The 12698-nt window shown below is 42.1% G+C and overlaps 1 protein-coding gene across 4 annotated transcripts in view; it reads left to right on the top strand.

The window, feature by feature from the left end:
- Positions 1–12698, top strand: part of LOC144529678 (thyroid hormone receptor alpha) — a 106349-nt gene that overhangs the window by 28004 nt on the left and 65647 nt on the right. For all 4 annotated transcript variants that reach the window (XM_078268910.1, XM_078268908.1, XM_078268911.1 and 1 more), the window contains exon 4: positions 11035–12305. Coding sequence is in view for 1 of the 4 variants with exons in the window: in XM_078268911.1 (XP_078125037.1) it covers positions 12298–12305 (8 nt within the window). In the remaining 3 variants the exon portion in view is untranslated. The remainder of the gene's footprint in view (positions 1–11034; positions 12306–12698) is intronic.

Consider the following 12698-nt stretch of genomic DNA (forward strand, 5'->3'; position numbering starts at 1 on the left):
AGCCACAGCCTGCTAACATCCTGGAATCACGACAGTTCTGTAAGCCGTGACATAAAGTGTAGGGCTGCACATTAGTAGGGCTGCACATTACATTATTTGTTTTGTTTTTTAATTATCGCGATATCATCTGTTGCAATATACATATCGCAAAAGGCTGCAACATATCGTGAAAGACACTCAGATATTTTTTTGACTTGTTTTGGTGGAAACGTATGACACAATACAATATACTGTATTGTCCCCTTAGGGAAATTTGTTTTGGACTCAAAAGCTGCACACATAAATAAATGCCTTAACAGAACATATGAACAAATAATACAGCACCAGCTGTACCAGTCACAACAATAAATTGCACACATCCCGTGGTAAAAACATATTGCACGTAACACACATTTCCCTCACCCCACAGTAAAACATTTGCACGCCACAAAAGAAAATGCCACATACGCACGCACACTGTTAGTTAATCACTCCTAACTACTTTAAGTCTCACTCTTCTCTCCACTGGTATCGTCGTGCGTACTTCATCCACAGCAATCCCACCAATCGGTCCCAAAACATCCCAGTTAATACTAAATGCCGTAAACATATTCTTTGTAAATCTTTACAATCATTCTTCGAAAGAACCAAGCAGGCCTGCGTTGTTGAACGATCCCAATGTTCTTCAAAACTTGCCTTTTTCAGAATGTAGCTTGCTAGCTCGAAGGTTGTTGTCGTTTCCCGAAGAGAATGGCGTTAGACAGTGGCAACGCACCTCGCCGGAAAACATCCGGTGCCGGCGATTATCCGGGAAATCAATTGTCGTCGATCCAGACTGGCCTTGTATCAGCTCGATTTTCTTGAACGAATCCAGTTTATTAGATATGTCACCCAGCGCTAGTTGGAGGTCACAGCAAATGCTGGGCTTACGCGGTTAAATGGGCGAGTGCGAGGAGATATCGGGGAACCACTGTGATGGCATGTCAAATAACATCCAAGCGGCTTGAATATAAAGTTTCCCTAGATAGCTTTTGTGACTGTTTATTTCCTCGGCTGTACATTATGTGCTTAACAGTGTCACTCAAGATACAACAGGCAGAGATGAAAAATGGATACCACTGCACTCACTGCCTCAGGCATTTAAGGAACAAGGACTACTAATACGTGTTGCACTTTGAAATGCAATCTAAAGCAAGAATGTTATTCAGTGGTGAATGACGTGGCGCCGTTACTCTGAGCTGATGGTTTTGCTGTCTAAAGATAAAGACTTGCTGGAGTGGAAATGAAAGTGTTATGCTCGTCCAACCTTAATAAAAACAAAGATATTGAGCATTCAAAAGTATTACTAACACAATATACCAGGTGCATTGCTGAAGGGCATGTATCTTTATTTGATGTGACTTACTTAATTTGCTTTAACTAAAGTGGCTCATTCAAATTTGATCAATGGTAATAGATGCAACGGGTCTGTCAAAGACCCACTGACAATTTAGAAGCTAATAGAGGAGACATTTCCCTGCAAGACTTGGAACGGCATTGTTCACACAGATAATGAGCTCTTTTTTCCCCCCCTCTACCTTTCTTATATAACTTGCTTTCCCTCATATTTCTCTCTGCTGTTGGCCCTTCCTTCATCTCTCATCATTTCATCTCCCCATCCCTAAAGCTGTTCCTCATCATCACTCCTTAACCACATCCTCTCTGGCTCCAGAAGCAGCTGTATAGGATTTGTGTGTGTGTTGGTTGATGATATGGGTGTGTGTGCGCGTGTGTGTTGCCTAAACGGGGGAGTTCTTCATCCTCTAAGTGCCTGAAAAGCAGAGAGTGGTACTTTTTTTGGCAGATTGCACAGAGTTCAGTTTGACTTTCGTTTGGTTGCTATGCAACCGTTGAAAGATGTTTTTCTGCCAATCCATACATAGCTTTTCACGCCTCCACTTTCTTCCTCTGTCTTCTTCCTTCCCCCTGCGTGCGTGCGTGCGTGCGTGCGTGCGTGCGTGTGCTTGTTTTATTATATTCGTGGGGTCCAAAAACCGGGGAATACAGTATACCTGTGGGGTCTGCACAGCCTTGTGGGGCCCAAAATGCTGGACCCCACAAGGTTAAAGGGCTGTTTGAGTGTTAAGACTTGGTTTTAGGGTTAGAATTAGGTTATGGTTAGGGTGAGGGTAAGGGTTAAGGTTAGGCATTTAGATGTGAAGATTAGGGTAAGAGGCTAGGGAATGCATTATGTCAATGACGGGTCCCCACAAAGATAGTGAAACAAACGTGTGTGTGCAAGTGCTTACGCAAATACTGTGTGCATAGATGTAAATATTAGCTTTAGTGTTGTTTTGACAGAAGTGAATGTCGTGAAGACTTTCATCATTTTTCCTATAAGTCCCTCTCGTGTGTGTGGGTCATACTGAACATGCCGTTGTGTGGCCTTCTTGCATAACTGTCTCTGGTGATATAGGAGGCTGTGTGCAACATGCATGATCTGCTGGCTGTCTGCAGTCACTTCACCCAGTAAATATTGACTCTCGACTATGATACTGAGTCTGAGGAGCGGCGTGTCATTTTACAAGGAGGAGACAATTGGGTTTAAAGCAATCAATAATTATTTGTTCGCTCAGTGTTCAGTGTGTAAGTACGCCTCCATGGTATAATGTAAATGTGTACATTACACAAGATATCGCCAGCTGTATTAGAAATGAATGCGCTCCAGCACGTCAAACATACAGTAATCATCGTCCAACTGCACAGCGTCCATATGCAAGTGTACATAAGCACCTTATCCTGGACAGGCTTCACAATGAACAGGGAACGCAATCCAATTCAAAGTCACATTGTGTTACAGAAAATATACAGACTGATGAATACGCCAATTGACGTCAAATGACAAAATGACATGGAAGAGGCAACAAAATACAAATAAAATATGTCCCCAATAACCGTACAATAACATCTAGAAGGTGTACGTCTTTAAATGAAAGATGGAATTTAGGGCGTTTTCACACCTACCTCATTTCGTCCGGACTTTCGGACTTTTCAGTTTGGTCCCAACCAAAATTGCAGGTGAGAAAGGTGCCTTGGACTACGATCCGGATCAAAAGACCAAATTTTGGTCCTATTAAAAGAGGTGGTCTCGGTCCGGACCAAACTGAACCATAGTCCGGTTAGTTTATAGTGTGAAAGCATTTTTTTTTGGATGGTTCGGACTTCCGGACCAAATACAAGGAGCTCTGGCAAGCTCTCCTTGTGTTACAAGACCGGGGAATAGCTCGGTGCTCAACCTGTACGTGAGAGAGAGTGACGGTGGATGCGCTCAGAGCAGACAGCTGTCGGCTATCAGAGCTGAGAATACATCAGCAGTTTACTTGTTAAGTGGTAGTAAATGTACAGTGTAGGTTTCCGTTTGTCTCTGAATAAATGCTCCCGAAAGAAAGAAAAGAGGCTCGGCAGTAGGGGAGAGCAGCAGTCAGTTGAAAAAACTCCGACACAGAGAGAGGATACGAGAGGACTGGGAGGCCCGTCTACAAACCAATCAATTCTAAGTATCTGGAGACGCAGCTCACGTATGTGATGACGGCAGGACGTAGTTTTGTCACACATAGATCTTTAGTGCGCTTGCATAACTGCAGTGTGAAACCAAAACTTACCGGATCAAATGTATATAATGTAACAATAACAGGAACCTTGGTCCAGACCATGGTTTGGACTTTCAGGTGTGAAAACTCCCTTAATCGCAGTATATTAAGGTGCAATTGTTTTTTCTGAGTATTGTGCTCTTGATTTGTTTAACTATTTTTATTTTTCTCTGTATCTCGACGACATTGCAAATGAGGGAAACCTCAATGCTTTTCAAGGCTTCCACTCGCTTATGTGAGTGGAAGCACCAGAGACACAAATAACACCCCAAATCCCCGAAAAAAGTGTATTTTTTTTTTTTTTTTTTTTCATATAATATGGGCACTTTAAGTTAGTTAATAATCTTATTAATGACTCATCAATTCTTTTTCCGATCAAATATTTTTTCCCAACATTTGTAGGTCTTAAACTATATTTGTGGTGGCCTTAAAAAGGTCTTAAAAAGCTTTACATTTGACTTTAAAAATGGTGCAAGAACCCTGCGGTGTCTAACACTTTCCAGTCAGTATGATGAAACCAGTCTTGTGAAGTTTCGTATACCGTCTGCAGCTTTCTTTCTCTGAAACCCCTAGAGGCATTCTTGTCCCTGTTCAGTGTTTCCCACAGAATGGCACAGCTGTGGTCTTATTTTGTACCATAGATCCGTTGTTTAAACAACATTACTGTAATATTCAAATATTCCAACTGCTGCATGACTCGCTCTGCTGCTGAACTCATTGCACCTCAGCCTGACTGGACTGATAATCAGGCGCGCTCTGTTTGCGGTCCACACTGTCCTGTAGATAAGCTTTCTCTTCTCATTGCCGACCATTACTCAGCTGCTTCACTTGAGTTCATTCTCACATTCCTCTATTCTCTGGTAGCACGGACTGCTCATGTGTCATAACGCACCGATATCCTGCTTCTTATTTACACAACCTGCATATTGCACAGACTGTATTTCGGAGTCATAAATGGTGTGTTAATTGCACTGAGTGGGTCCTTGATTAACCACATGCTGAAGGTGGGAGACAAACTCCCACTCCCAACACTTAACAGGCTTGACATAAATTGGACTATTAATTCATAAATAATGGAGGTCTTCATTAAGTTTGGTTATATGTTTGTAGGATTGGCCATCGAGAACCGGTTCCAACTTTCAAAAACGTTTCAACAATTACGATTCCAATGGAATCGTGTTTTTATTGGAAACGTTTGGGGAAAATGTGGTTTCAAATCCAATCATCTGTTCCCCATTCTGTAGTTTTGGTTTCCGTAGCAGCCACCGTATTTGCAGGCTTATTGTGTTGCAGCCATAGAGCACAGTAAGCGCCACTCTAGTGTGGCTTTACTTTACATTGAAAAAGCCTGGAAAAACTGTAAACCACCATTGAATCAAAATACATTTTTCCTGACCCGTTTCAGCTCAGCTCCATCTGGACTTTGGTGTGCTCAAGCTGCAGGTGCATCTTGGCAGGGGTTCCCACTGAAAAAGATGATCAAAGGAAACCAGATGTGTTCAATTTGTTAGTCTGCTGGTTCATTATGTCAGTGAGAAATGCTGTTGGTAAGTGCTGCATTTTAAAAACCATTTCCCTGGGGCGTTAAGTGCACTCAGTTTTTCATTTCAAGCCCTGTATAATACTCCTATGATATTATATAATTGCTTCTTTTTTTTTTTTTTTATATGATTTAGAGAGGATAGGGTTAATCGACTTTACATTAGCCGAACGATTAATTAAAATAAAAAAATCACTTTCACTCTTAGACTTTTTCTGTCATGACTCCCTTTGGAAGCTGGCATATGCGAGGCGTAATGTATCCATGTGACGTTAACGCTGGCAGTGAACCTGTGAGCCGGGCTGTCACAATCGTGAATTTTAGTTGACGATTATTTAGGATTAACCATGTATTTCTGTTTATTTTTATGCCTCACATTGCTGCTGTTGTCTTTGGCTTTGCAACTAAACCTAAATCCATGTGGTATTTCAATAGCTGCTCAAATGATGTGGTCATTGGCAACAGTGTCAATTAATCTTCAAGTAGTTTACTGAAAACCTCTCGCTCTGGTGCACAGATTGATTTTAATTAGCTTGTTCTAAAACGGTTGTGTGGGCCAGCCTAATTTAACAAGAACGTGGTGCACTGTAGAAGGAGGCTTCATTTTACGTTCAAAAGTTAACATGCAACAGGGAAACATTAATCGCAAATTAATCACACTTTTTTATTAATCTTTTCTAAATGTACTTTAAAAGGGATATGTACGTTTTTAAAGCTCAAGTGGTATTTGCGACTGGACGTACTCCGGTGGTAACTCGGTTCACATCGACAGTACATGATGCAAATAACTTCATTCTTCATCTTCTTGTGGAGAGAACCATCTGGAAGGGCTTTGAAACTGAACTACCCATTCATCCAGCTTGGTGTGATCGGTGCAGACTGGTGTTGCACTGCTCAGGAAGAAGGTCACACACACACACACACACACACACACACTTGGCTGCATACCCACTGTTGTTCCTGCAGAGTGTGTGTAGGCGGGTTGGTGGGTGTCCAATGGACACGTCCAAAGTTGTAGCAGAAAAGAGTCATGAAAAATAAAAAAATAGCCTAGATAAAAAAAATTGCCCTAGATACAAGGTATGGCCTCATCGCTTCCTGCTGCCAATTATTGAGACAGAGCCTCAGCCAAGAGACTGTGCTTAGTGTATACACACACACACACACACACACACACACACACACACACACACACACGTGCATGCACGCCGTTCCAGGTCAGTGTGCCAGTCTCTTTGTAGTAAAAGACAAGTCAACAGGCTCAGAAACAATGAAAACAAGTTTATTGATGCCTTGGAGGATTACTTCCCAGTTTGGGTTTCTTGCCTCGTCTCTGAGGTCAAAGGTCAGGGTCAGATACAGAACGACGACAGTCAGTCAGCCTACTCGCTTGCCAACCAGCCGTAAAATCTCACACTCTAAATACAAAAGTCTGCATATGAATATAAGGTTGGTACAGTAAAATAAGTCTTACGGTATCAAATTGGATTATTTTCTTCTGGCTGTGATCAGAAGACTGGTTTTCACATGCAGATGATTAATGTGTTTGCAGACTACTGCGCCCCGGAAAAGAGACGACATTATAACTGTAGTAGGGCTGGGCGATATGGAGAAAATCAACTATCATAATATTTTTGACCAAATACCTCAATATCGATCCCGCAACGATATTGTAGTGTTGACTATCGGTGCTTTCACAAAATATTTACACAATGAGATTTTTGATAAATAATCATCAGTAATGTAGATATGACTAAGTGGGTAAAGGCAAATAATAGAACAGTCTCGTAAGTTCAGAAAATAACATCACTTTACTGTAATGCAGCCTTTAAAACCAGGAAAAGACAACACTTAACGCCATATTATGATATTACGATATCCAAAATCTAAGACGATATCTAGTCTCATATCACGATATCGATATTTTATCGGCCCAGCACTAAACTGTAGACAAAATATAGGAAATAAATAAGCGAAACCAACAATGTGTTCCGCTGTGGCACTCAGCCCGGAGCCCATTCATTCCTGGAAGTCTTCAAAAATCTCACAAATATATAGGTCTATGATTAACAGAATTGTGTGGTCATTTTAACAACTTGCTGTGGCTATATTATGATATAACATTGCATTGACGTTGATATAGGATTTAATTTCTATTGCCTAATGCCCGGTGCATGTTCATCCGTTGCAGCAGAGTGGCTCATTGATGTGTTTTTAATAGTTTTTGGACAACAATGCACAGGCACAGAGGGTTAATATTCAGTACAAAAGGCTTCAGCTACACAGACAATACTTGTTGTTAAGATTAATTCATTGTTGCCTTTCCTCTTTTCTTCACGATTCCTAAATGTCTTGGATCACGAACAGAGAGGAAATATTTGAAGAGAAATCGAGTCAAATTCAGTCCCCGGATCATTTACGCTGTACGTCTCAGCCAACAGGTCACCCCCTTCCTCGTTCTGTTTTCCATCCAGTCGATCTGTTTTTCCCACTTTCCAACGGCCAAATGGTCGTTTATTTTGGCGGCGGATGGTCTCGTTCCCAGCCAGTTTGGCAGGCAACCAGCCATCAACTCGAGGATTCTTTTTTTATTCTGACATTCGGACTGTGTTTCTGGTTACTGATTGCTGCCTGTTCTGTACATCTGTCACTGTAGCTGTCAGGGGAGGGATGTATTTCATTCCCCCCTGCATGATAATATGATACATATTGTATCAAATGTCTCTTTCCTCTCTCCTTCCATCTTCCTTCATAAGATTAATCTTGATGTCTGTTTCATATGCCGTTTCCTGCTGCTGGTTAATTAGCCCCTCTGCTGAGGGTGGGCGGGGGGGGGGGGGGGGGAGAGAGAGGACAGGTGTATACTGTATGTGCGAACCTCAACTTATGACGGTGACGTATTGTATAGGAGTTACACTTGCCTTTACATCTCGAGATGAGGTTTTGAGATTGGCCACCTCTGGTGCCCTTCCAACAAAAGTCAGAAGGTGCTATGGAGTTAACCTTTCAACATCATGGATGAACCACTTGTGCGTGTGTGTGTGTGTGTGTGTGTGTGAGCATTAATTATGCTTAGTTTGTCTATTTGAGAAAGAGTCACACAAAGAGATGCATGTATGTGTGTGTGACAGAAACCCAACCCAAGAGCTGCTTGCACAGATGGAGGAAGATTAAGTGTGTGTGTGTGTGTGTGTGTGTGTGTGTGTGTGTGTGTGTGTGTGCGAGAATGTGGGTTTGCCAACAATGGATTTTCCAGCCAGGAACTGTGATGCATACTGAACAAGTACTGTAGCCTTTGTTATTGCAGAATCAATGGCATTTCTATATCTAAAAAACTGGTGGGGCACAATTTCAAAAAGATGGGCTACATACCAGTAATACTAGATTACTCTGTATCTCACACTGTTAACATGTCAACAAACCACATGGCTCCACAAAACACTTTTAACAACAGAGCAGCGTTCTTCTACCAGGTGTTGTACACATACACAGAGAGAGAGAGAAGCTTGTGTAGTTGCATTTTCCCCTCTCTCTCACTCACACACAGGTAAAACTAACACTGTCCCAAACCTTAATTAAGAATATAATATTTAAGGCGACACAACCAGAACCAATGTGCCTACAGGGCCATACGCAAACAGTAACGTTGTGAGCTCAACACCATTAAGGCCATAAAAACATGAACAGACAACTTTTAACGGTCACAGATCTACAGTCTACATATCCCTGCCTCTGCTGGGGACAAAATGAATCCCCCACCCCCAAAGTGACCAAGGCTACTTCACCAATAGACCATATTATACCTAAAATAGAAGGATTTTAAACTAAGTGAAGCGCTGTAACGTGAACACATGTGAACAGTGCGATGTGGCTACCAGTGCCAGTTGTTTAGCCGTCAATAGGTGACTGCAAGCCGGCTACAGGCACCGCCAGATGCCGGTCCTTTTAGGGGCCAGGGTGTCCAGAAAAAGTGGGCATAATGCATACAGATCCATTTTATGACAACAACGAGCATGTACGCACTCGTCACCATCTAACGCAGCGAATATCAATCGATCCAACACAACAGCCCCACTGGCCATCAAATTTGTGTGATCTACAGTCTTAGCATGCGTATTAAGAATTTCCCACGTGCAATGTCCATTGTATTGTGTGAGATGGGCTAGCCCCACTCTTCATTCTGCGGCAGAATGAACTCTATTTGTTTATCCACTTCTGTCATCACTACAGAACCGTCGATGCGTGCAGAAACGCCACATCTTTGCACACCGATGATTTATTTCCATTCCTGTGCGTGAATCACTCAACCCGTCCAACATGTCTTTGCATGTCATTGTACTGGACAGCTTCCAGGTGTGGATGTGTAACTCTATGAATGTGATCAGGGCGTTCCTGAAAAGAGAGCATTGCTCTGTGTACTAAAAAAAAAAATAAATCTGCTCAAAATTTCAATGTATCCAATACTTTGATTTACAACCAGATACAGTTTGCCTAGTCAGCGAATGTTGGCATGCAAACATGCTAAACTAAGGTGCGAACGTGGTAAACGTTACACGAAGACATGGGGTAGAAGCGCTACTTAGGGCCGTGCAATTAATCGATTTTTTTTAATCGTGATCACAGTTTCGGCTCGAGAAACGAGAAAAATTATTATTTTGCATAGCACTTTTTCCAAGTAAACTTATTTTGTCTTGTGTTCTGAATGAGAGAAAAAAAAGTTCCAACGGGAAAAGCATTAACGCAATATATGGTGTTTTCACTGTTGATTTGGTTAACTGTTGCTGTTTTTTTAAATGTAATAATTGCAGTAATTGCATCCTTCCAAGAGTAATCGTGTTAAATAATCGTGATTTCAATATTGACTAAAATAATCATGATTTTTTTTCCTTAAGTGAGCAGCCCTAGCGCTGCTAGATCCGTGTGGTGGTCACATACTGTACAGGTGCTCTTTGGACACTTCAGGTGTACTGTGCTTATTCCATCTTGTGAAGGGCTCACTGCATGGGTAGAATCTGGTCTCAAATGCAAGTCTCCTTCGAAAAACAATCCAAGGCACGCTGTAGGGTTTGTGACAAAAATGCAATAAAATGTCTCTGTTTTACATGTCAATATGCATATTGCCATGTGAAATAAAAACATTTAAAGTTTTCCCTGTAGTAGCCATTTGAAACCATCAAAACGTCATGCTACATTTTGGAAGGCGGTGATAAAGGATGCTGCCCTGCTGATAAGGGCACGAGATCAGACACTTGCTAATGTGGGACACTTTAAAAGGCAATGACAAACAGTCGGCTTTGTTGTTAAGTGTGGCAAACTTATTGAATCCTGAAGTCCCCAAACTGAGCCCCAAATACTCGACTGGGTCTAGAGATTCCATCCATGAAAATCACTAGGGGTGGGGGGAAAAAAATCTAATAAATAATGTTCGGTTTATACGGCACCGCTGACGGTGACTACATCACATCAGCAAAACGGAGCGAAAGCAGAAATTCAGAAAATCCATTTCATGTACTTCTTTACAAAATGAAATAAATGTCAGACTGACTGACTGATGTGATGTGCATTCTTCTTAGAAAACAATTAGTTTTTAGAAATGTCTCATGATATATTGTCTCTAGAAGTGTGTTAATCCAATTTAGTTTTTATCAAAGAAGGAAAGGAAAATCGCAATACTCCATGCTATCAAATCTCAATAAATGGAAATCGCAATACAAATCCAGTCGGCACCCATGTATCGTGAAAGAAATCGAATCGGGGGGGGAAAAAAAATGCATATCGTCCCAGCCCTAAAAATCCCAAACGGAATCTGTGGGGAAAATCCTTGGTGAAGTCCAATGATAAAACGTCTAATCATGTTGTCCTGTCTCTGTGCTTTGTCTTCCATAGGTGGAGCCCCTGAAGAAACCTACCTGTTAAGAGGCCGAGTCAAGCGTCGACTTTTTTTTTTTTTTTTCAGACGCACACTAGCACAGCACCAGCATTCTTTTTCAAATAACAAAAGAGAGAACATACTCAAGACTGAACACTACTTTACCTCCCCGTCATCCTCTCCTCTACCTCCTGGAGAAATAGAAAAGGAAAGAAGTGAAAAGCAATTTATTATCCTTTATCAGTTTCTCTTTTTCTCCATTTCGTGCAACAGTTCTCCCATTTTACCTCAGGGATTTTCTCCCACTGCCTACCTCCTCCACGGAAAGAGCCGACCCAGTGACCGGAACACAGAGAAGAAAAGAAAACACACCTGTGACCTCTCGCTGTTGTTTCCACGACAACCTGTATTGCCTCTCAAGCACTCCTCACCGCAACCGTGAAGACCAGCAATGACCTTGGACCTCTCACCAACCTGCCAGCTCAGACCCGCTCGCTGTCTAAATTGTACTGATCCACACTTGTAGCCTGGAATATTGGGCTAGTTATCCCTGGAAAGGAAAAAGGGTCATATTTTGCAAATAAAACCAGCTACACACTCACAATAACCTCACCCTTCTGGTACAGTACACCCAGCAGGAAACAATATACCTCAGCAGACGCAGCTTCTCACTCAAGGAAAGTGGAAGGGGACTTTTTACAGCAATAGCATTCACTATCCTGGTGCTTCAGTCCACCCAGCAGGGTAACACATGCTCACCAGCCTGGTGCTTCAATCCGCCCAGTAGGCAACTCACTTCAGCATCTTCCATTTGCCTTAGAGGCAAGAGTATAGCAACCGTAGCCAAGGAGGCCTCTAGAGGAGCAGAGAGAGAGAGACAGGAGTGCTGCCCGGCAGTCGACTTCACTTCACTTCATTTTGCTTCTGAGCAAAGTCGCATCATACACAAGCCTCACGATCCAAGCAGTAGCATCAAATCAGCAAATGCCCAAGAGGCCTTTAGAGATCACCGAAAAGACTCAGACGTGTATCTCCTGCCTTATGCTTCACCCTGTGAAGCCTCCAGAGAATTAGAGCTACACGCGGAGCAGGAGAAGATCTTGGAAGCCTCATCAACTTTTTCATACTCTGGAGGCAAAGCCGCAAAGCATGAAGAACTCCTTGGCAGATTCAACTCGGCGCTTTATGAACCTTGGAAAGTTAGAAGACTAAACACTGAGATCCGTATTGTGTGACAGCGAAGAGAAAAAGACCGGGGAAAGCATTAAGTAAAGAAAAGAATGCATCGGTGAGTTCCTTTTTACTAATTCAATATGCTTGTTTATCAGCGTGCTTCCCTCACATTCCTCTTCTCCTCAGTAACAGGAGGCTCTGCAGCCGTGTGTGTGTGTGTGTAAAATACACAGTATACAGTTTGATTTTTTTCATATCGGTTACCATTGTATACTAGTGAATACAAGAAAAATAGTCATCCCTTTTATCCTTTCAGTTCCTTGCATCACTAACTGACATTTAAATGGCATTTCTGCCTAATAAGATGATACGGAGTGGAGAAGACAGACAGGAGATTAAGAGAGATGGAAAGGTTGCTTTGCAGTTAAGGTCATTAACCCCTGCAATAACACGCTAACAAAGACACCTCATACCGTGGAGCCTTGGCTTGGAACACAAGTCTCTGGGA

Source organism: Sander vitreus, chromosome 15, assembly GCF_031162955.1.
Source record: "Sander vitreus isolate 19-12246 chromosome 15, sanVit1, whole genome shotgun sequence".
Classification (NCBI taxonomy): domain Eukaryota; kingdom Metazoa; phylum Chordata; class Actinopteri; order Perciformes; family Percidae; genus Sander; species Sander vitreus.